This window comes from Lutra lutra, chromosome 2 (assembly GCF_902655055.1).
Source record: "Lutra lutra chromosome 2, mLutLut1.2, whole genome shotgun sequence".
Taxonomy (NCBI): Eukaryota; Metazoa; Chordata; class Mammalia; order Carnivora; family Mustelidae; genus Lutra; species Lutra lutra.
In genome coordinates this window covers 108,045,015-108,067,485 of record NC_062279.1, presented here as the reverse complement: position 1 = coordinate 108,067,485, position 22,471 = coordinate 108,045,015, and the positions used below count along the sequence as shown (strand labels likewise).

The window sequence follows — 22,471 nt, the reverse complement described above, 5'->3', positions numbered from 1 at the left end:
CTAGGAAAACACAGAGAAGGGGAGGAACCATCCCATCCTGGGATGACAGGAAGAGAGCAAGAGTTAGGGAGTCTTCCCAGAAGAAATAGCCTTTCAGTTAGCTCTTACAGCGTGAGCAGCAGAAGCAAAGACAAGGTTGTCTGGGGACAGAAGGCAACAGTAACAAATAAGGAAGTATAAGAAGGGAGGCCAGAGAGCCCAGTATCACCAAAAGATATACTAAATCCAGGAATCCACGGACTACTTATTTTGCCTGAAGTTTAAAAATAATTGCTATTCTTTTCCTCAAAATTAGGTTCTTTGAGGGCAGGGAGCACGTCTTACCAAGCTGCAGCACAATGCTTCTAGAGAGAAGGTTCCTGTATTTCAAGTTAGCATTTATACTTCTTCAGTTCTAGTACTGATTAGTCAAATGAGGAAAACACTGTGCTCTATAATTTTACGGAACTTTGGTCCTTAAATGTCATTTATATTTGTGACATGATTTGGTTGAAGAGGCCATTATGGGTCTACGTTTCAGTGAACTGACCCAGACCACACACGTGAGTGGCCACCCCATGGTCATCCCCACAAAGCTATCTGAACCCCCGCTGTATGAAGAAAGGGCCACTGCACTGAAACAAAAGAAATTACCCAGGGATGACTTCACTGCTCTCACCTTTTCATTGGCCATTGAATGGTACCACCAAAACAGCCGTGTTGTAATGTAATAAGCAATGATCACATCAACAGTATAGTGTTCATGAGCTACAAGGATGCAGATGATCCCGGCGGCACTCAGCAGCCAGCAGATTAAATGATACCACCAGAAGTGACGAGGCGAATCTAGATGGTAGAAAAAGCATAGCATTAATGGGATTCCCAGAGATGAATTTAACGATTACCTATTACCGTCTACGCTAATGACCTTAAGTAGAATAATCTAAGATCAGGAAGTCAGCGGAAGGAGGAAACGATTAACCCCCCAGACAGTCACTGTCAACCCCTCAGGATTTGCTGAGACAGGGAGGGAGCAGGAGGGAGACCCCTGGTGGCAGGTGGAACAGTCATTCACTGGAGAACAGTCCTTCTCTAGACATCCTAGACCTTGCTTACTGCTAAGCCATTCAATAAGGAAGAGAGCAGAGTTGTTTATTAGGGTGGTTGGAACTGGCTCATACCGGCTCATGGAAGGGATCCCACTGGGAAGAAAAGCAGTAGGGGTCAAAAGCAAGGGTAGTTGTCAAGGAAAATATGGAGGAAAATGAGAAAGCAAGAGTCATTTCAGGTCATACAGAAAATTACTCTGATTTCTCCAGAGGGAGAAAAACAGCATTCGGCTAGCAATATTTTGCTTCTCAGCAGTTTTATACTGTTATTGCTAATATCAACTATAAGTGCTCCCTATATAAAGCTTAGGATCCTGGCTCATTCACTTGTGGATTTTAGCCTTCCTAGTGAGTCCACTAAGAAGGTCATCCTATTGATCAGCTGTAAGAGAGAACCAGAGCACGCATCAGGTGAGACAGGATCAGGCCCACAGCTTGCCCCCACAGGTGCCAAGCCCACACAGGTAGAGACGCAACCTCTGGTTCATTGCCAATATCTTTCTCTTTTCTTTAACAGTGGTTTCCTTTATTTCATTTTATTTTAAAGATTTTATTTATTTATTTGACGGAGAGAGACACAGCGAGAGAGGGGAACACAAGCAGGGGGAGTGGGAGAGGGAGAAGCAGGCTTCCTGCTGAGCAGGGAGCCCATGTGGGACTCAATTCCAGGACCCTGGGATCATGACCTGAGTCAAAGGCAGATGCTTAACGACTAAGCCACCCAGGCATCACCCCCCTCCTTTTTTTTTCTATTTTAAAGCCTTATTGGCTCACAATGTTAATACTCTCATAAACAGAATCATTTCCTCTTTACCTGTGTCTCTATTCATAGTGACATTTATTTCTAAGTACAGAACTATGGTCAAAGACCAAGAGGGTCCATTTCCAGAAGTTCGGAGGAAATACCAAATCAGGTATCTTTCATTTTTTTTTTTTTAAAACATTTTATTTATTTATTTGAGAGAAGAGAGAGACAGTGAGAGAGAGCATGAGCGAGGAGAAGGTCAGAGGGAGAAGCAGACTCCCCGTGGAGCTGGGAGCCTGATGTGGGACTCGATCCCGGACTCCAGGATCATGACCTGAGCTGAAGGCAGTCGCTTAACCAACTGAGCCACCCAGGCGCCCATCAGGTATCTTTCAAATGAAAAACAATTTTGATCCCAAGTGGGACAGAAAGATAATAAGCCTGTATTTGTGACTGGAAGCCTGAGTTTTCCATTTTTGAAGGCGCTCCTTATTCCTTCTCAGTTGGTTCATCCTGCCTCTAAGTTCTAGCACATAACTGACAGACTCCTAGAGTTTTAAAGCTGGAAGAGGCCTTATGGCTTGGGTGGCCAGATCCAGGCCCCATAACTGTTCTGTTAGGCGGAGAATACTCAAAATGGAGCCACCATTTAGAAATCTGGAGCCTTCCCTAACTGTGCCTTCTTTAGAATTCCAAACTCCACCCCTTCCCCAAGATCTCCCACCCACCCAGCTTCCTCTGCTGATAGGTCACCTGGTACTTATTGCCTTAGAAGTGGGAACTGATTGGGCAAGCCAGGACCATTTTGCCTTTATTTATCCACAAGAAGCAAAGCTGAAGCAGACAAGGAGTGAAGGGGTGGGCTGAACGGTCATTTTACTGCTTGTGGAATTAAGAACGAAGTTTCAGGAAGGGCTGGAAATACTACCGCTGCTCTGCCACAGAAATGTGTTCCCCGTTATGCAGTCACATTGCGACCACGGCTCACTAACTGAGCACAGTGGCTGACCCGAAGAAAAGATTTTGTATAAATTATCTTGAAATAGAAATGGGAAAATGGTAACCCCTTTCTGCTTTCCCATTCTTCCACAGAAAGAACACAGAGCTGAAATATGGTGATACAAATATTAATCCACTCCACTTGTCTGTGTGGGATCCTAGCCCTAGCTGTCATTGAATAATCATACAGATAGTGGGTTTTCTGTAGTAGCAAGGTTTAAAAAAAAAAAAAGAAAGAAAGAAAGAAAAGAAAAATTTCCCCCTTTCCTAGCAAGACATTTGGTTCTAACCACTAGGGCTGACTTCTTCAGGCTAATTTTATAAGGAACTCAGGCCCCAGTGATAATATTTACATAACTGTGGAAAGCCCACAAAAACGGTCCTGGTCCCACGTTTTCATCTGTTCTCTTGACGCCATTCAAATCTACTCATGACAACCACACAAACAAGGAAAGAGACCAAACAGATCAAAAGGCGGGACGACAAAAAAACATAGGAAAGATGCATCGAATTCTAGAAGCAGACTGCTCAAAGAAGCCACTGGGAGCACGGCTTACTCAGAACGACAATACATGGGATCATTTAGAAGGTGATGGTTTTTCCTAATTGCATGGGAAACAAGCACACATATGCAATGCTCTGTTCATCGGCAGAACCAATTCTAGAGCCAGGTTTGTATTAAGCATCACAGATCTGCCATTTCATTTCTCACCAAAAATGAGAAAAAGGTGAAGATAATTCTTTCACAGCTGTATGTAAACTTACACAAGTTTTAAAAACCTCAAGCCAACATCATGCCAGGGGAAGAAAATCTCTCTACATACTGCATTGCTATTGCTCTAAAGTAAAAGAAAGATCATCAGCAAGAGACCCAGACAATTCCTTAGCAATTTTATAAGCTCAGACAACTTGGGTTCCCCAATATTCTAAACAGAGCCAAGAAATTAACAGCATAACCTCTGGGGTCAGCCTGGTTGAGTTGGAACATCCCGTCCTCCAGTTACCAACTGGAGACTGTGGGAAGTGATTCTCTTGATGTTTAAGTTCCCCTCTGAAAAATGGGGAAAACAGGGCTTCTCTCTTCGGGTGGCTGCAGGGGTAAGTGAGTTATTTTGCATCCAGGGCTTAGAATAGTGCCTGGCACAGAGTATTAGGTTTCTTTGCTATTGCTGACAACAGCCCTTGGTCTTTGGTTATTTTATACAATTGGTCCTCGGTCTTCTGGGGTGGTTCTCTTCATTACTTTGAACCCACAAGGGCTTTGCTCCAACACGAAATTCTTCCCCATCCTTAGCCTCATCTTCTTCTGTAAGTTTCCTATGATTTTCAGATTAGAGAGAAGCTTCTGTAACTCCAATACACCCCTGGACTGGCAAATAATGGATCTTACACACCGGTGGAACTTTTTCCAACAAAAGTTAGAGTTAGAATCATAAATGACACAGATCACTCTATTAGCTCATCAGAACCAGTAACCAGGACTTAGACATGTAGTGACTGACACTTAAGGAAGAGACAACCCCCTGATTTTGGTGCAGAAACAGACTCAGGTTTCTTCCCATTACCACCTCCCACAGCATGAGGGTGAAGGCAGAAATAAGAGGAAAGTTCCAGAATGCCCTCTGCCATAAAACAGATGTGATGGATGCTGTGCACTTAACACGCTATACTCTCTGTACCCCAAGTGGGCGTGTGGCATTTACAAAGGAAACAACTCAGAAGCTACACAATTCTTACCAAAAAAAGACTTCAGTTCATCTACTGTAAAGAACCTCAGATCTTTGTCATAATACTCTCAAAGCAGAATTTAAACCTAAAAAAACCACAGGAAACCTAAAAGACAAGAACTCCTTTCTGGGGGTGCCTGGGTGGCTCAGTGGGTTAAGCCTCTCCCTATGGCTCAGGGTCCTGGGATCGAGCCCTGCATCGGGTTCTCTGCTCAGCGGGGAGCCTGCTTCCCCCTCTCTGTCTGCTGCTCTGCCTACTTGTGATCTCTCTCTCTCTCTCTAATAAATAAAAAAACCTAACCCCCCTCCCAAAAAAAAACCTTCCTTCTGCACCACTAACAGATAAACTCTGATTCCACACTGCCACTGGGAGAGGCTGAACCTGTTTGGATTAATGACAGGCCAAGAGAGGGTAGAAGAAGCAGGACAACAGATGGGGAAGCATCCTTCTGCTGGTCTTTGCCAGAAGACTTCCTTACAATGCTGCATAAGTGAAGAAAGTTGAGATAAAGCTCTAAGAAACACTGGAGAGGGTCCTGAAACTAAAGGGGAAGGTTAATCTGACCAGTGTTGCAAGGAAAAAGTATCACTCACTTTGAAAGGACTTTGAGATAATGGGTCTCATTAAATCAAACGTCAGAAATCGACAACAAGGGGATCTGCCTGGTGACTAAAATACAGAGCCCACAATGAAGGAGGCCTTATACCAGCCCTGAAAGCTGATGGTATACACAAGGATTTTGTAGAATGGGAATTAAGTGTATTATTATGGAAAGATACTTCACGTTCTTGCCTACACATTGTTCTGTAGAAAGAAATGATCAATACTGGCAAAATGTTCCTTAAAGATGCCTACTAAATCAGGACACCTGGGTGGCTCAGTGGGTCAAAGCCTCTGCCTTCGGCTCGGGTCATGATCCAGGGTCCTGGGATCGAGCCCCGCATTGGGCTCTCTGCTCAGTGGAGAACCTGCTTCCCTTCCTCTCTCTGCCTGCCTCTCTGCCTACTTGTGTCAAATAAATAAATAAGTAAGTAAATAAATAAATAAATAAAAATAAATAAATAAATTTGTCTGTCAAATAAACAAAATCTTTTTTTTTTTTTAAGATTTTATTTATTTATTTGACAGAGAGATCACAAGCAGGCAGAGAGGCAGGCAGAGAGAGGAGGAAGCAGGCTCCCTGCTGAGCAGAGAGCCCGATGCGGGGCTCGATCCCAGGACTCTGAGATCATGACCTGAGCCGAAGGCAGCGGCTTAACCCACTGAGCCACCCAGGTGCCCCAAATAAACAAAATCTTAAAAAAAAAGATCATAGAGGGCGCCTGGGTGGCTCAGTGGGTTAAGCCGCTGCCTTCGGCTCAGGTCATGATCTCAGAGTCCTGGGATCGAGCCCCGCATCGGGCTCTCTGCTCAGCAGGGAGCCTGCTTCCTCCTCTCTCTGCCTGCCTCTCTGCCTGCTTGTGATCTCTCTGTCAAATAAATAAATAAAATCTTAAAAAAAAAAAATCATAGAACTCAGGTGGAAAATGGTGACACTGGAATGGGACAAGAAAACATCTAAAAAGGGGGAAAACATTAAATTATTTGGAATGATGGAATGGACGTTCCATACAATGGAATTTTCACTCATAAGTCATTTACATTTCCAGTGCACTGATTCTTTTTGCAATAAGCCCAACACTTTTTCTTAGTTGCAACACTATAATAACTTTTCCATACTTTGAGAAGAGGAGGGTGAGAGACATTGTGGCGGCATGCTAAATGTTAGAGAATCCAGGTTTTAAACCTCCGGTGTCCAAATCACATACGGCTAGTTGAAATGATTTAAATATGCACATACACACAGGTGCACACCTGTCTCTTTCATAGCTAGCCATCCTAATGGAACAAGGGTTCCCATCAGTTTCCAGGCTTCGGGATCCCTCCCACGACAGTAGTCAACAGAGTTGGAAGGAGTTAGTACTCACATTCTTTGATGAACAAATAAGTAAGTGTCAGCACAACGGTGTGACCGCTGAAGAGGAAGTCTCCGCACAGGATATGGGATCCAGTTATGGACAGCCCACCACCAGAAATCAATCGTAGAATTCGTTGTATTTTCGCCTGCGAGTCTCCGTTGAGCTGAAAGACACAAGATCAGGAAGAAAATTTACGAGCCAGTAAAATCACACTTCAGCCTAATTTGTGTGATACTTAGAAGAAAAGGTTGTGCTTTTTTCCCTTTTAACTTAAAAAAGTCAAAAAGAAGCCAAGGGGGAAGATCCACAAATTCAGTTTGTTGTACTGGCGAGTTTTAGTGACACGTTTTCAATTATTCAGTATGTTACTAATAATATGTTTGGTGGTGGTGTGTCCTTGGGCAAAGCTTTTAAAAATATTAATAACCAATGACTTCACCACAGCTATGCACTAAAAAGATCAAAGCTACTTTCTTTCCTCTTTGTAGGGGGATGTCAGGGTTTCGGATGGTTAATATTTGATTCAGCTGAATACCACATTACTAATATTCTAAAGTGTGTTTGGGGACCTTGTGTTAAGTGGGCAGCCTAAAGTGTGCACAGAGCTGTATTAATATCTGATCAAGACATTTACAGTTAGGAGTTGCAACACATTACATAATTCAAATAGGTTTGCAAATGGTGCATTAGAGATGTATTGACAGCTTTAAAAGTGAGTAGCTTTGGTCAGGAAAAACATCCCCTAAGGAAATAATCTGTTATTGCAGAGGGACAGAGGAGTGCTCTGGTGGACAGTGGTACAGAAGCCCCTAGAAGCCACCATGATGACATAGGAAAGAATGATGGGCTAGGACAGAAGTTTGACCCAATAGCCAAAAGTTTATATCCCATTAAAACTGATGCATATAGGAAGGAGTAGTAGACGGAGTGGGTCAAAATGGTAGGCATGGAAAACTGGAATACTGAAATGCTTGGGAGCCAGAAAGAAGGTTTCAGATCAATCTAGTATCAGGTGAGCAGGTGTAGAAAATCAAAGAATAATCCTCAGAAATATATTTGGGTAACAGTACACATGAAAAGAGAAATACAGAAAGACCACTAATAACTAGTCATTGGGGACCTAAGGGGCCAGTTCTAGGACATGCTACCTTTTATACTCAATGATGATCCTTTAGGCAACTGGCCCCTGAAGCATGGCCAGTCCAGCCTTGGTAGTGGTTTAACAGGTGCTGAAAACAGGCAGAAGCCCAAGTAGATGCAAGGGAGTGAAGGAAGGTAGATACCTACGGGTAGATGGGAGGAGGGTCCGGGAGTAGAGAAATTCAGTTAGCCTCTAAAGCAACTGGAAAACCATCCTATCCAGCAGGACAGGAATCGGGGTAGGATTCCCTGCCGAAAACATCACTCCTGGGGACCCTAGAACCTTCCTGATTAAAAAAAAAAAAAAATCATATGGATCTGGAAAGCTTTCTGGTATTCAGATGACCCATGTAAAAAGGCAAACACACCGTGATTGGTTGATAGTTGAGAATAAGGCTCTGCGAGAGAAAATGCTGTAAACCAGGATTAGATGGTAAAGTGAGAAGTGACTTTCTTCAAAAGTTTGCTTAGGCCAAGCACAGGTGGCAAAACCAGAACATAGATATTTTATCAAGACTTCATAGTCCTTGGGGTGCCCGGGTTGCTCAAACTGTTAAGCAGCTGTTAAGCTCAGGTCATGATTCCAGGGTTCTGGGATCAAATCCCACATCCGGCTCCCTGTCAGTGGGGAGCCTGCTTCTCCCTCTCCCTCTACTGCTCCCCTCTGCTCTGGCTCTCTCTCTCTCAAATGGATAAATAAAATCTTAAAAAAAAAAAAAAAAAAAAAAGAAAGGACTTGAGAGTCCTTAAACCAACATGCCAGGGAGCAGGTGATCCTGCCTTGAAAAGATAGGATCTGGAAGGCAGCAGAGGATCCCGTGGGGAAGGGTAAGCACTGCTGATGGAGTGGCAGGACCCCCTCCAGGCGAACCTCAGGGTGGTGCACTGCAAACTACATGACATAATGTGACATGCCTTGAGGTGGAAGACAGTCTCCACCTCGGGCTTTATCGGATCAGTCACAGTCCTTCAGGAACTCCTCATCACGTGGTTGGTACAAACAACCGTTAACACCGAGATAAAATTAAAAAGTACACATGCTGCCCAACCCCTGTGTTCCCAGTTTAAAAGGACACATTCTTCTTCATTTCAAAACTCTAACTTTTTTTTTTAATCTGCTCACCTATCCCAACTCAATACTCTAATTCTCTAAGGGCAGAAACACTTAAAGCCATCAGTCCCTCCCTTGACCCCGGATTAGACAGACCCAAAGGTCTCAGCAGACCAGGGACTGAACTATTGGCACACATGGTCTTCTCCCCTCTTCCTTTCAGCAGCGAGGGTGAATGGAGATTTCTGAGAGCCCTGGATTCATTATGCCTTTACAGAACAGACGAAGCACGCTCTCTTCTTGCTCTGTCTTTTCGCAGTTCATAATTCCTCAATCCTGTCATTGCTATCCTAGATGTCCATTTGTGCTCCGTGTAAATGCTAAATAGCACCTCAAGAAAGTGGGGGTGAAGAGGTAGAAAGAAAACTGGGGAGAGTGGGGGAGGCTAATGGTGAGAGTTGGGGTTAATTTTTTTTTTTTTTTTTTTTCTAATTCTGTTTTGGTTCACTGGGACTGCATCACTCACCACTTAAGACTCTAGTTCTTATTAATTTCCTCATTTTCTCAGACACCATTCCATGCCCTGACTGGGTACGAACAGAAGATGTAGATGACTAAGAGGACAGGCATCGTCGATCACAAGCACCCAGAGCAGACAGAGCTCGGTGCTCTTAAGGGTTCCTGGAGCTGTCCCTGCCGCATGCCATGTCCCACAAGAAAGTACAAGAGAGCCCAGACCGGCTGGTGCCAAACCAGAAAACTCACCCTGCACTGTCCCTTTAGTTCAGAAGAAAAGTCCTCTGGGCACCCATGGCCAGCAAAGCTTTCTCAGGGAAGGGACTAGAGCTATCCCAGACCAGCATTCTTGCCTGTGGCAAAATGGGTTGGAAAGACTCCATCATTTCATGCAAGTCCTAATGACGGGGCCAAAATGTATTCACATACACTTCTCTGAACACAGGTTTTTGTGACTGCAACCCCAAACTCGGACTGGTGGGCTGACAGCATCTGTAAGCAAATGCTTACATAGGGAGCCCCAGGCATAGATAAGGGAGAAGGCAAGGGGAGAACCAAACTCCGAGGGTTTCCCCAGTCTTGTGAAATCACATGTGGGGACTGTATCCACCAAGGAACAAGCTGTTTTAAGGGAGCCCCAGGCATAGATAAGGGAGAAGGCAAGGGGAGAACCAAACTCCGAGGGTTTCCCCAGTCTTGTGAAATCACATGTGGGGACTGTATCCACCGAGGAACAAGCTGTTTTAAGCAGTGAGGACGGTGTTTGATAACCCCTCCACCCCCACCACCCGAGTGGTATCCAGACACGCGGTCCCGTCATCGCTCACAGGCTCAGAGAGCAGTCAGCAACAGAGAAGGCAGGTAGATGACCTAGGAGCCTCGGAACTGCAGAACTCTGAGCACTCAAGGCCTGTGGCTGGCCCACGTTTAGAAAGCAATCCTGACTTCTGCTCTGTACCACCGCATCACCTCCAGTCGAAGTGATCTGTGTGTCCGTGTTACTGAACCCTTACTCAAGCACCCACAGCCAGCCTGCTTATGCAGCAGCAAGAGGTCTTGACAACGGAACGAGGGGGCGGACTAGTCTGGAGGCCACCAGGGCTCCCACTGGGAGTATTTGTAGCTCGGTTAGCCAGTCGTACGTGTACTGATGTGGCTTCTGAAAATTGCAACTCTTCCGGGGGGGGGGGAGGTGACCTTTAATTTGCTTTCTTTCTGTAATCACAGCAATTCACCTCTGCAAACCTCACCCATTACTGGGATGGGCTTGCCTTCTTTTCTGTGCTCGCTTCTTCATTTAACGCATAGCAATAACCCCCTTCGGAGTGTTTATTATGTTTCTGAGCTTCTCCCATGCCTTAAATTAGTTTCACTAAAAATCGGCCAATGTTTAAATTCAATATGTACACTGTTTTAATTACAGATACTTTCTGCTTTGATGGCTTTGTAAAATTATAGCTTCTCCAAACCACACCTATATTTGGCAAGGGAGACTGTGGACTTCCTTAGAACAACTCTATTTTTTCTTCCACCTTGGACATCTGCTTAGTGTTCAGTAAAATATGATGTTGGATTTCACTCCCTTGTCCAGAAATCACATGATTTGTAAGTTTCCTTTTTTTTCTTTTTTTTTAATAAGCCAGGGCATCCTGGGGTCTAAGATGATTAATGGCTCTCTCTCAAGAAATGACTCTACCTGGAGAGACTCCCGCTCAAGCAGTTTCGGTATTCATTCCCAAGTGTATCCCAGCAAAAGGCCACTCCGTCTTTCCATGTGTTAAAAACTTTGGGGTCCTCCTTGGCTTCTCTTACACTCATATCTGACTTTTAGCACATCCTGTTGGCCTTACCTTCCAAATGCATCCTGAATCGAACAACTTCTCTTCACTCTAGTGGGCCACAAAGGGCCTAGGGGACCCACGGCCTGGGCCACCTCTGCCTTTCCAATCTCCACTCAGCCACATGGGCCCCCTGCCATCTCTTGAGTCCGCTGTGACCTGGGGTGCCGCCCAACCACACAGCTCACTTCACTGTCTTATGTCTTGCCCCAAGGCTTTCTTACTACAGAAGCCTTTCTCTCTCTCTCTGAAGTCGTACCACCCGCAGCGTCCCAATTACCCTGGCTCACCTTTTCTGTTCTTCATCTGATAGTGCCTGACTTAACAAACATCACGTTACAAGGGGTGCCTTTAGTTTTTGGCTGCCATCCCTCAACAGAATATAAACTCTCAAAGGACGACGACTTTGCTTTGGTCACTGCTGTGGCTACAGTGCCCGGCCCGGTACACAGCAGCAGCTTTAACACGTGTAGAATGAAGAAGTGCATGAACAAGTAAATGAGAAGGCCAAAACGCAGAGCTGAACACCCTGCCGTAACTTTTAGTTAGCAGCACATGAATTTCTAATGCACCAAGATACAGGTTTTGCGAACACATTGGAATGTCTTCCCTCCAACTCCAAAGAGAAACAAGAAATGGACCAGACTGCAGTGACCAGCTCTAAGAGTATCTAAAAGAACCTGCCACAGAGCGAGCAGGTGTCACCAAGTGTTCTCTTCATTCCCTCTCCACGCGAACTCCGAGGCGCTTACCTTTGGGGCACACTGGAAATGCATTCCGGGCACAGGGAGAGTGGTGACATACATTGTAATACAGCGATACAGGTATAAAGTCCCAATGATAAAAAAGAATCTGCGTCCCACGATTGACCTGAAGGAAGAACAGGGATGGGGAGAGACAAGTTGACTCGTGGTTTCTGCTCCGAGTTCAACACAAAACAACGTTTAACAGAATACAGAATTATTACAGAGTGGGCACGAGCAGACCCACTTCAGAGCTCACACACAGGCTTATGTGTGAACGGCCCACCCACTGTTCCAGAAATGAAGGTTCACCTATTGGAAAAAATCTGGGAGGGTTAGGACCCAAAAGGAATGTCTGTGGGGAGTGGGGAAGTTATAGCAGATGAAGGTTCTAGACAACCACCTATCCTAAAAAAGGCGCTCTTCACCAGAGAATTCAATGAACTGGTCTGTTTTCCGTCAACACGGTGCATTAATAAAACCTTCTCTTGAGAATGTATCGAAGGTATAAACGAGCCATGGTCGCAGAGGAATTTAGTAATGAGCTAAGATGATATTACATAATTGGACACACAGGGAAATGGGGCAACTAATTTAACCTGAGTTATATAAGCAAGGTTTATTTGGAAACCATCCAAAAGTATTTTCACAGTTTGGGCATGAACTATTCTGTCTGGGATTATATAGATCTTCAGAGGACTAGATTCTGAAACTGTCCGAAGTACCCTTGTGTCTTTATGAGCATTTAATGGTGAGCTCTAGGCTGATCAGTTTACCTTGAGCTTAATTGACCTTGATCAAAAAAAGCAAAAAAAAAAAAAAAAAAAAAAAGATAAATCCCACAAGTACTTTTACACTTTATATTTTTTGGTGGAGACTGTGGTCTTGGAGTAACATTAGCACTTGTCCTGTACCCCTGAGTCCTCACTCCAAGGCAGTGGTTCCCAGAGGTCTGACTTTGTGCACACAGAGGCTCCTGTTGGCGCCACGGCCCCATGGGTTATCTGAGTGGGCTTTGAGGGTTCTGAGTGTCCTCATGTCCAGCTGAAGATGACAGCTTGTTTTCTGCTGTGTAATTAGGGGTGGGTCCTTAAAGTCTGGGTTCTGGGGAGTCAGAGATGGGGGGCCCTGAAAGCTCCTGGAATTGCTAGCTGTAACTTTCCCAGCACATAAACTATATTCCTACAGGTCTCTCATTTTCAGAGCCTCAAACTTTCAAAACGAATACTGATCAAAGACTTCTGGAAAACTAGGTGGTTTCAGGCATGTGGCATATTTTTAGTTTTCTCCAAGACTGTGGTCTGACGTGGATCAAAGTCTAATTCAGGTAACTGCTGGGACTTCTAATTTACAGAATTATGTATGAATCTAATTTTAGTTGCTTGTTTCCAGTAGCTATTTTCAGAATATTCCAGGATTTCTGGGGTCAAAATATACAGTAGAAGACTACCTAGACTACTAAATGAGGGGCGCCTAGGTGGCTCAGTTGGTTAAGTGTCTGCCTTTAGCTCAGGTCATGATCTCGGGGTCTTGGGATTGAGCCCCATGTTGAGCTCCCTGCTTAGTGGGGAGTCTGATTCTCCCTTTCCCTCTTTTGTGCACTCTTATGCACTCTTTCTCTCTCAAATAAATACAATCTTTTAAAAAAAATAGACTAATAGTGTGCCTGGGTGGCTCAGTGGGTTAAAGCCTCTGCCTTCAGCTCAGGTCATGATTCCAGGTTCCTGGGATCGAGTCCCACATCGGGCTCTCTGCTCAGTGGGGAGCCTGCTTCCCCCTCCCTCTCTGGCTGCTTGTGATCTCTCTATCAAATAAATAAATAAAGTCTTTAAAAAAAAAGACTATTAGGTGAAAGTATTTATTTTGTATAAGGCCATTTCTTTCTTGCTATACGAACTCTGCCTTTTCTACTACTGAAAAGGAATGGGTGGTAATCAGGGGCAAGTCTCTCCATTTGGTTAAGTGAAAAACAATTCACCCTTTGCTTCAACCTCAGGCCCAAAAAGAGTGTTGAACTGTGTGCTCCGTGCTGTTAGACAAGGTGAATAAGCAGGAATTATTATGAGCCAATTATATTTATTCCAGCATTCTGAGTTCAGCTGTATTCAGAACTGAAAATTAACTTAGAAGGTAAAATGTGCACTCTGAAACCTTATTTAGAAAAATAACTACTGCTAATGATTTTTTATAAGGTGCTTTTATAAGAGAGAGCAAGTAGGATTTCTCACGCAGCTAGGATGTTCAAAGCAAGTTATAAAAATGATTCTATTAGTTACAATTCTACCTCAAAAGCAAAAAAAAAAAAAAGGAAAGAAAGAAAAGAAAAAGTATGATTTCCCCAACAAGTTTCTGATGACGGATTATGACCAAAACAGTGGATATCATCACAATGTGTGGCCAGCTATATGACCACAAGTTTGTTTGTTTGGCGGAGAGGGAGAATCTCAAGCAGGCTCCATGCTCAGCGCAGAGCCCGACTCAGGACTTGATCTGATGACCCTGGAATCATGACCTGAGCTGAAATCAAGAGCCAGATGCTTAAATGATTGAGCCACCCAGGCGCCCCCACGAGTTTTGACACGGTAAAGTCCAAGGTGCTCATGGAGAGGCAGCTCATAACTTTCTAGATAAAGATTCAAATAAATTGAGACTGTGCTCTGAAGCACAGTAGAAGCCAGCTACTTACCAGATCCTGGAAAAGGCTTCTTTACATACACACACACACACACATATATATATACATATATATATATACACATGTCTATTCATATGTGAATATGAATATATATAGTCATATATATGCATATATATATGAATAAAATGTTGATCTAAATTAAGGGAGAAAGCAAACACCTTTGGCTGAGGCAGACTCTTATTTTCAACAGAAGTGTCAACAGAAAGAGAAATGCTAAAGTTCAACAAATCTATTGTTTGCTTTTGGCATAAAGCATACCGCAGCTTAACAACTTTGGCAGCAAAAAGTTCTAGTAAAAGACAGTTGGTAGCTGCCTTTTACTTACACACACGAAAGAAAATGTTTAGGAATGACTTCAGTTTGCGGAACAAGCTTTCAAAAGTGCAAACTTGAATTTGGGGAACTCTGGACTGGAGAGAGATTGAATTCCACTCTAGAAGCAACAAACAACTGAAATAACAGTAGAGCATAAATTCTCTCTTCTAAACATGATCTTGCGGCACGAATGCAGAAATCCCATTTTGAACAGTACGGACTAAGTTAGTAGACATTACATTTTTAGAAGCCTCCGTGTATGGGCAATGTTTTGATCTAACTTATATTTTAGTGATTTAATTGCTAGCATCTTAGTAGAGAACAAAACATCTGAAGGAGAAATGAGATGGAAAAGGAATTGAGGGGCCTTGTTTTTATGGACTAGCAGTCAGATCTCACAGGGAAGCAAAAATAACCACTTCAGAGCTACGTCCTATTTTTAAGCATCTTTAAAGCAAAAGTGTGTGGCCTCACTCCTTCCTGATTGCCCCTGTTCCAAAACAGGGAGACTGAAACTGGTGAACTAAGAGGTCCTTTGTGGTGCCACAGGGAAGCTGGACAGCACGCTTACTTTAGAAACCTAAAACCCAAACTGCAGGGACCCACACCTAAATGCAGTTTCTTAAACTCTTGTGACTCGATTGCCAACAGGCAACAGGAAAGAAATGTAAAATTTGTGAACTCAGAGAATGCTATTGACTACAGACCAATCCACCCATCACATTATGAGTTAACAGAGGAAATTTCCCAGCCACTCCATTCCCCACCTGTTAAAAGCCTAAAATAACAAAAGCATGATGAAGGGAATGTTGTTCCTTTCTAAGCCTCTTGATTTATCATGCAGATCCCACAGCACCAAGGAGCCTGAAACCCTGGACTGCACCTTAAATTCGTCAACTCTGAATCACCAACCACAGTACATCTGGAATGTCCTGATGGTTACCTCTCATACACTGTTGCTCAATAAATGCTTATTTATTCAACACGGTAGATCCTTCTGTTGCTTCCTGTCATCTAATGCCCGGATAGGACTGAATTTATCAGACAAAACCGAGAAAGACCATTTCAATTACACATCTACCCCCTCAAACACACATGTAGGGTAAGCCCTCCCCCCCAAATGGGGAAGCCTACTTACTTGTATCTCAGAAACAGCCACTGGGTGATCCATAATCCAACTAATATAATCCCATTGATTTCTGATACAGAAAATGCCCATTTTACCCGATCAATGTAATCAAAAAACTTGTCTGGTAGCGGGGGGCTGAGCTCCTTGGGAGGTACCCTTTCGTGTACAACCGTGATCATGACGGTGGTTAGGACAAGGTTGAAGAGGGCGTACACGAAGGCAATGCCTGTTTTCCACCACTCCAGGGGGAATTTGTTCCTGGATTCAGTGGGCATAGCAATCTGGATATAGTCCGGGTACTTTTTGGTGCTCTTTCGCAACCCATTGGATAAGCTCTTAGGTTTACTGTTGCCATTTTTGTTTTCTTCTTCAGCAGGCTCGGCAGGTCTCGTGTAAGTGTTTGCGGGATCGTTGGTTTGATTTTCCATATGTTCTTCGAGTTTTGCTGTCTCTATAATATCCATTGTCCCCCAGTCTTCAGATCAAAAAGGAGATGGGAAAGTTCTTGGTTTTTGTGCAAACTTAACTTTTCTAAATCCTTCTACTTCCGAGATCAACATGGATTCCTATAACTGATTTTGTTTCCTAGCACAAAACGTAGAAGGGAACCATCTGATCACTGTTCCCTCCATGTAGCCGCCTGCGGTCCACTCACCACCTTCGAGAGAGGAAGCCAATTTTCTTTCTCCCAGAGGTGTTACTATCCCACCTGCAAAAAGAAAACAAAAACTATGTTCAGAAACTGCACTTGTCCAATTGTCAACCATCCAAAACAAAAAACATTATTAACATAAGGAAGCAAATACCAGAGCCATTTGCTTTGGAAATATATCGTCAGAACATGGTTAACATTGTTGAGATGGAGTTTATTTGTAAAATATGGAGTTGTTTTATCTTGGAGTTCTTGTCTCTTTTTGAGCTGATGTCAGTATAAATAGAAACATTTTAATCATCAATTCCTTTAAAATTTCTTTAAATAAAAGTCAGGACCCAACTTTGCAAACCCTTCACCAGACACTATTACTTGTTGCTAACCATGAAGTCATAATAAGCTAGAACCTCTCCAGAGATCACATCACTCTTTCCTAAGACTGCTACTTTCCATGAACCTGGAAGAACACAAAACTGGGATGAGTTGCTCATATGGACTGGATAACACTCATTCTCTCCATTTGTCAAGTCCATTTTTTATTTCCCCCTGAAAAAACTGGAGCCTTCTCAAGTGACTACTTTCCAGACAGATTCAAGAACCACACATTCAAGACACTTAAATGGTATTGCCTCAGTTTATCCTTTGATAGGTAGAGATAGCCACACGCTCTACACTAGGAAAGCTGACAGCCTTAAAAATAATACAGAGAAAAAAGAAAGCATTAGCTACGTCTCATTGAGGGAACGAATTCTACTTATTCCTCAAAAGGCAAAAATCCTACGATTGACATGGGAAATTAGAAAGGAACAACATTCCGGGACAGCCACCGATCTACCAGGCAACAGAAACTGATGCCCAGAGGACCCGCTCCCGGCACTCACCACCAGGACACAGAGGAGGAGAGGGTATCTTTGGCTCAAGCTTCCCCAGGCTCCACAGAGAGCAAAGACTTTGCAACACAGAGCACCAGCACCAACTCTTTTATACTGGGCGGCAACACAGCCCCAGCTGTTCTCAATTTAGGAAAGCCGTATTTTAGTCCCTGCTGCAGAACCCAGCCACCTGAAGAAGTTTCCAGACCTCATAATTAGTCCCCACCCTGAGTACACTGTGCAACTCAAGCATAATTTTAAAGGCCTCCCTTTCAGGGGGAACTTTAGGAAAAAATAGGGAGAGGGGGGTAAAAAAATTAAAGTAAGCCTTTCTTTAATGAAAGAAAAAGGGGAAAAGTTAAAATGGCATAGTCAATAACTACAAGCAGTATTTGTTGACAGAATGGACAGCAAATAGAGTGACCACAAGTGTCTATTGTGCATCTGAACCCCCCCAGAGCTGAGGGAGCAATGGGGTGGCAATTAAAAAGAGCTTAAAAAACATGGCTGACCTGAACTTTCAATCCAAAGAGCTTGTAGTCTAACTGAAGAGATAGAACGCAAGTGACCAAAAAACTACTGGGGAATGATCACTAGGTAAAAATGTAGTTTTAGGGACGCCTGGGTGGCTCAGTTGGTTAAGTGGTTGCCTTCGGCTCAGGTCATGATCCTAGCATCCTGGGATCGAGTCCCACATTGGGCTCCTTGCTTGGCAGGGAACCTGCTTCTCCCTCTGCCTCTGCCTGCCTCTCTGTCTGCCTGTGCTCGCTCGCTCGATCTCTCTCCCTCTGTCCCTGACAAATAAATAAAATCTTAAAAAAAAGAAGTGTAGTTCTAGGGGCATCTGGGTGGCACAGCCAGTTAAGCATTCAACTCTTGGTTTCAGCTCAGGTCATGAACACAGGGTCCTGAGACCGAACCCCGAGTCCAGTTCCGTACTCAGGGTAGAGTTTGCTTGTGATTCTCTCTCCCTCCCTCCCTATGCTCTTCTTTTTTGTCTCTCAAATAAATCTTCCAACAAAACAAAACACAAACAAACCAAATGTAGTTTTAGTTGGATCCCTGCTCCCCTGACAGGATGTGTCCACAGAAAGGCACTGCCCTTTTTCGGGGAAGTGAAAGCACAATGAAAGTCGACCTGCAGAGCAATGGAGGGTCACTGGAGGATGGAGATGGGCTAAGAGATTATCTCTGAGAAGCAGACATCGCACCTTTCTCTGGTCCCTGTGCAAAGCCACAGACACTAATATGCTAGAGAAGGATGAGAAGGGACCAGTGCCCCTCTTGGGAGACCAGGATTGACAGATATTCTTTGTAGGATCCCAACACAATGTGGTAGGAAGGATAAGGACAGTGAAGAGGTGCCTCAGTAAGGTATTTGCAGAAACAAACCTCTGACACCAGGGATTACCACTTCTAACAGAGATGCCCAAACACGAAGTCGGCCATTGCCTGTCTTCATCAAGTTCAGGCTAATCCACGCGGAGCGCCTTACCAAACTCCTCAAAATTCCCTCCAACTTTACTACTCCACATCTGCTCCTAGCCTGGTGTTCGTATGCGAAACAAGCTTGAGATTTTTGAAGCCCAGGTCCACTGGGGGACATACTGGCGGTCTTTATAAGGTAGCTACCCAGTTCTAGAACATAGAATGTAGAACCGAAGAAAATCCAATTAGTTACCTGTTTGGTTTTTTTTTTTTTTCCCCCTAAGAGGAAGCACTCAGCCACCCACCTCATGGGACAACTGTGAGGATGACTGAAATAATTAATCATGAAGAGATTTGTGCTCCCGGGAGTAAGAGCACTTCGTGAATGCAAAGCCCATTTATCGTCATTAGTAGTAAGACTGATATTTTCCTTGGGATCTCATTAAGAAGACTGAATATACAGAGCACACTCACCCTGTGTCAACCAATCTTAGGACACAATGATTGTCATCAAGATGACAAGTACCGGGGCGCCTGGGTGGCTCAGTGGGTTAAAGCCTCTGCCTTCAGCTTAGGTCATGATCTCAGGGTCCTGGGATTGAGCCCCACATCAGGCTCACTGGTCAGCATGGAGCCTGCCTTTCCCTCTCTGCCTACTTGTGATCTCTGTCAAATAAATAGATAAAATCTTAAAAAAAGAAAGATGACGAGTACAACATATTCATTCCTATGGTGATCCTTTCCTACCAGTAAGTATCTGGGAAAGTGACAAAAGCCACAGGAGTTTCTCTCGGTGGACGGCAATCCCATCAGTTTATCTGTCCAGGGTACTAATGCCAGAGCACAAGGCAGATGAAAAGCTTTTCAAGTCCTCTTACATTGCAAAATATCAGAAGCTAACCTAGAGACTATTTTAAAAGTTAAAGGCCTCTATAGACTAATCTTCCTTTGAAGGCAAGTGCAAAACTCTGAAAGTTTTAGTACACTGATATTGTTAGGTTTTTGGTGAGGGAACAAAGGATGATGCATTCTAGAAATGCAATTAAGTTTTCCAGTTAGGAAAGGGCTGTAATAAAACACAAACATGTAAATAGAAAAGACAGGATTATCTGGAGTGAAGTTAAAAAGGCGTTTGATACAAATCAATATCCACTTGGTTTTGGGGGGAGAAAGTACTCAATAAGGGAACAGAAACCTCTGTAGAGCCACATTCTTCAATGCCAGGAGCACATCATATGTGTGCCGACTACCTAGTAGAAAAAATCTTCCACTGTTACTCCTCTTTCCACCCCTAAGCGAAGTTTAGAATCTTTTTTTGTCAAATTACAAGAAAACACGTTATTAGCTTCTGTTTCATTTTTGTCACCTCTGTTTTGTAATACCATGTTCATACATATATTAGTCATTTCCCCTTAATAATGTCGATAGGATTTTACCTGTAATTTGATAAAAGGATTCCAAGGTTCACACTGGTAGGTATTAGGCTACGTGACATTAAGTAATAATGTGGTAATGGCACCCAGTTATTCTACTCTGAGTTCACCCAGAGGGAATAAGAATATACACAACATATTTCTACAAGTACGTTTTCAACAGTCATGTGGAATAGAAAATTGAAAATAATCTAAATATCCGTCAACAGGGGATTAGTTAAATGACTTATATTTATCGTAACATTATAAAATATTATGTTTGAGATAGTAATGATAAAAGTATGAGACAAGTATATAAATACCTCATAAGAAGGACGCATTATCCGATTAAATACAAACTTAGCACTGAGTAGGAGACGAGGAATCTCAATAATTCACATCAGAGGTTATGGTTTTTAAATGGGAAAGGGGCCATGTGAAAGATACTCAAGGCTATCAGAAAAGGTACAAGTGTGAAACTTGTGACGCATGTATCTTGTCAGCAGTCCTGACCCGTAGCTCACTGATGGCGTCCTGGCGCGGGGACTGAGTATAGACATGAGCTCCCGTCAAAGGGCTCAGAAATGCTCTGCTGGTTAGACTTGTATGTCAGCCTCATCGTGAATTTGCAGTGGTTGAGAAGACATATTAAATATGTAAATATACTTTAAAAATTAAAGAAATTTATCTGAACTGAAATATGGATTTTAACGTTTAGAAAGAGGTCATCTGTTGAGGAAAGACATTAGACACCGATGAGAGAAAATGCATTTAACATCTGCAAGTTGGAATTATGAATAAAAGAAATTTATACATGGAGCTTAAAGGCTTAGGAAAAACTAGGTCTTGAAACAATTTTATTGAATTGAAAATCCATGGAAATAAACACCCGGTAAGTTTCTTAACACACATAAAAGCTTTCTCAGACTTAAAAAAACTTAGTTGTCAAAACCATAGAGCCATTAAAAAGTCAAGTTGTAGAACAAAACAGCCACACATAGTTCTCAGAAAATACTACCTACCTAATTAATCCTCATTATAGCTGGAGGAAGTATTTTAAAGAAATTGAGATAAAATGAGATCCTCAAGGTCAGACAGGTAGAAGGAAAAGAGCCCAGACTGGAAGCAGGACTCTCACCTCAGGAGCCCTTTTTCTTTTTTTTCCCCTTAAGATTTTATTATTTATTTATTTCGAGAATCGAGGGGGTGGTGGTGGTGGGATGGGGTAGAGGGAGAGGGAGAATCTCAAGCAGACTCTGCAGTGTGCAGAACCTGACCCGGGGCTTGATCTCATGACCCTGAGATCACGACCTGAGCCAAAATCAAGAGTCAGACGCTTAACTGACTGAGACCCCCCAGGAGCCCAAGGAGCTCCTATTAGCGGCACACCACCACCTCCAGTGCCAGTACATGTAAGACGTCAACAATACAGTCAGCAAGTAAATAAATAAAAGAATGAATGAATGAATAAATAAATAAATGATAATCAGTTATGAGCTTTTTTAAAAAAGAGATACGTAAATACATAGGAAAGTCTCCTAGATAACATCGGAGGCATTTTTAAATCTTTGTAATTTTGCAAAAATTTGTTAACACTTAGAAAAAATTTAATATTTATAATTCACCCCTCTTGTGGGAGAGGTGAGGGGAAAGGTGCCAATTAAGTATTTCCCATTATTCATACCTATCATGTAACTATAGCTACTATTACTAATAACCTACGATTTAAGTTTTTATCACTTTATATTAATAAGATCCATTTTACCTAAGATATTACATGCGCATAGTGTTCTTCCAGAGACCAAGACATCTTAGCTTTTCTTAATTAACAATCTCAGAGCCTAGCTTCCTTATAAAACTCATCTAAAGTGAGTAAGTAATAATATGCTTGCAGATAACGAGGGCATTCTATCAGTCACAGGGCTCTATTTCAAGCACTCACAAAATGTGCTAAATATTTTCACTAATGAGTTTCTGAAAACTGAAAAGAAAGAAAATAATTACTATCAAATTATCATGTATTTTTGTGAAATACTTTCCCCAAAAAAGTAACATGAGCACGTGTCAGACCTTTCTAGTATGTCTTTATGCTGCCACTAGGTCCCCCGTCTGTATAGGTGAAATGACAGACTTAAAACTAGGGAAATGGGCAGGATTTATAG

At 43.0% G+C, this 22,471-nt stretch overlaps 1 protein-coding gene across 5 annotated transcripts in view; it reads right to left on the bottom strand.

Annotated features, from left to right (window-relative positions):
- SGMS2 (sphingomyelin synthase 2) overlaps positions 1 to 22,471 on the bottom strand; it is an 87,117-nt gene that overhangs the window by 5,699 nt on the left and 58,947 nt on the right. For 3 of the 5 annotated variants that reach the window (XM_047718165.1, XM_047718164.1, XM_047718166.1), the window contains exons 2-5: positions 15,955 to 16,654; positions 11,816 to 11,933; positions 6,528 to 6,681; positions 659 to 825 (exon numbers count right to left, since the gene is read on the bottom strand). In XM_047718165.1, coding sequence (XP_047574121.1) covers positions 659 to 825; positions 6,528 to 6,681; positions 11,816 to 11,933; positions 15,955 to 16,409 — 894 coding nt within the window. In that variant the 5' untranslated portion in view covers positions 16,410 to 16,654. Of the gene's footprint in view, positions 1 to 658; positions 826 to 6,527; positions 6,682 to 11,815; positions 11,934 to 15,954; positions 16,655 to 16,751; positions 16,883 to 18,964; positions 19,068 to 22,471 lie in introns of those variants that run through there. The other 2 variants (XM_047718167.1, XM_047718168.1) reach the window with 2 other exon arrangements.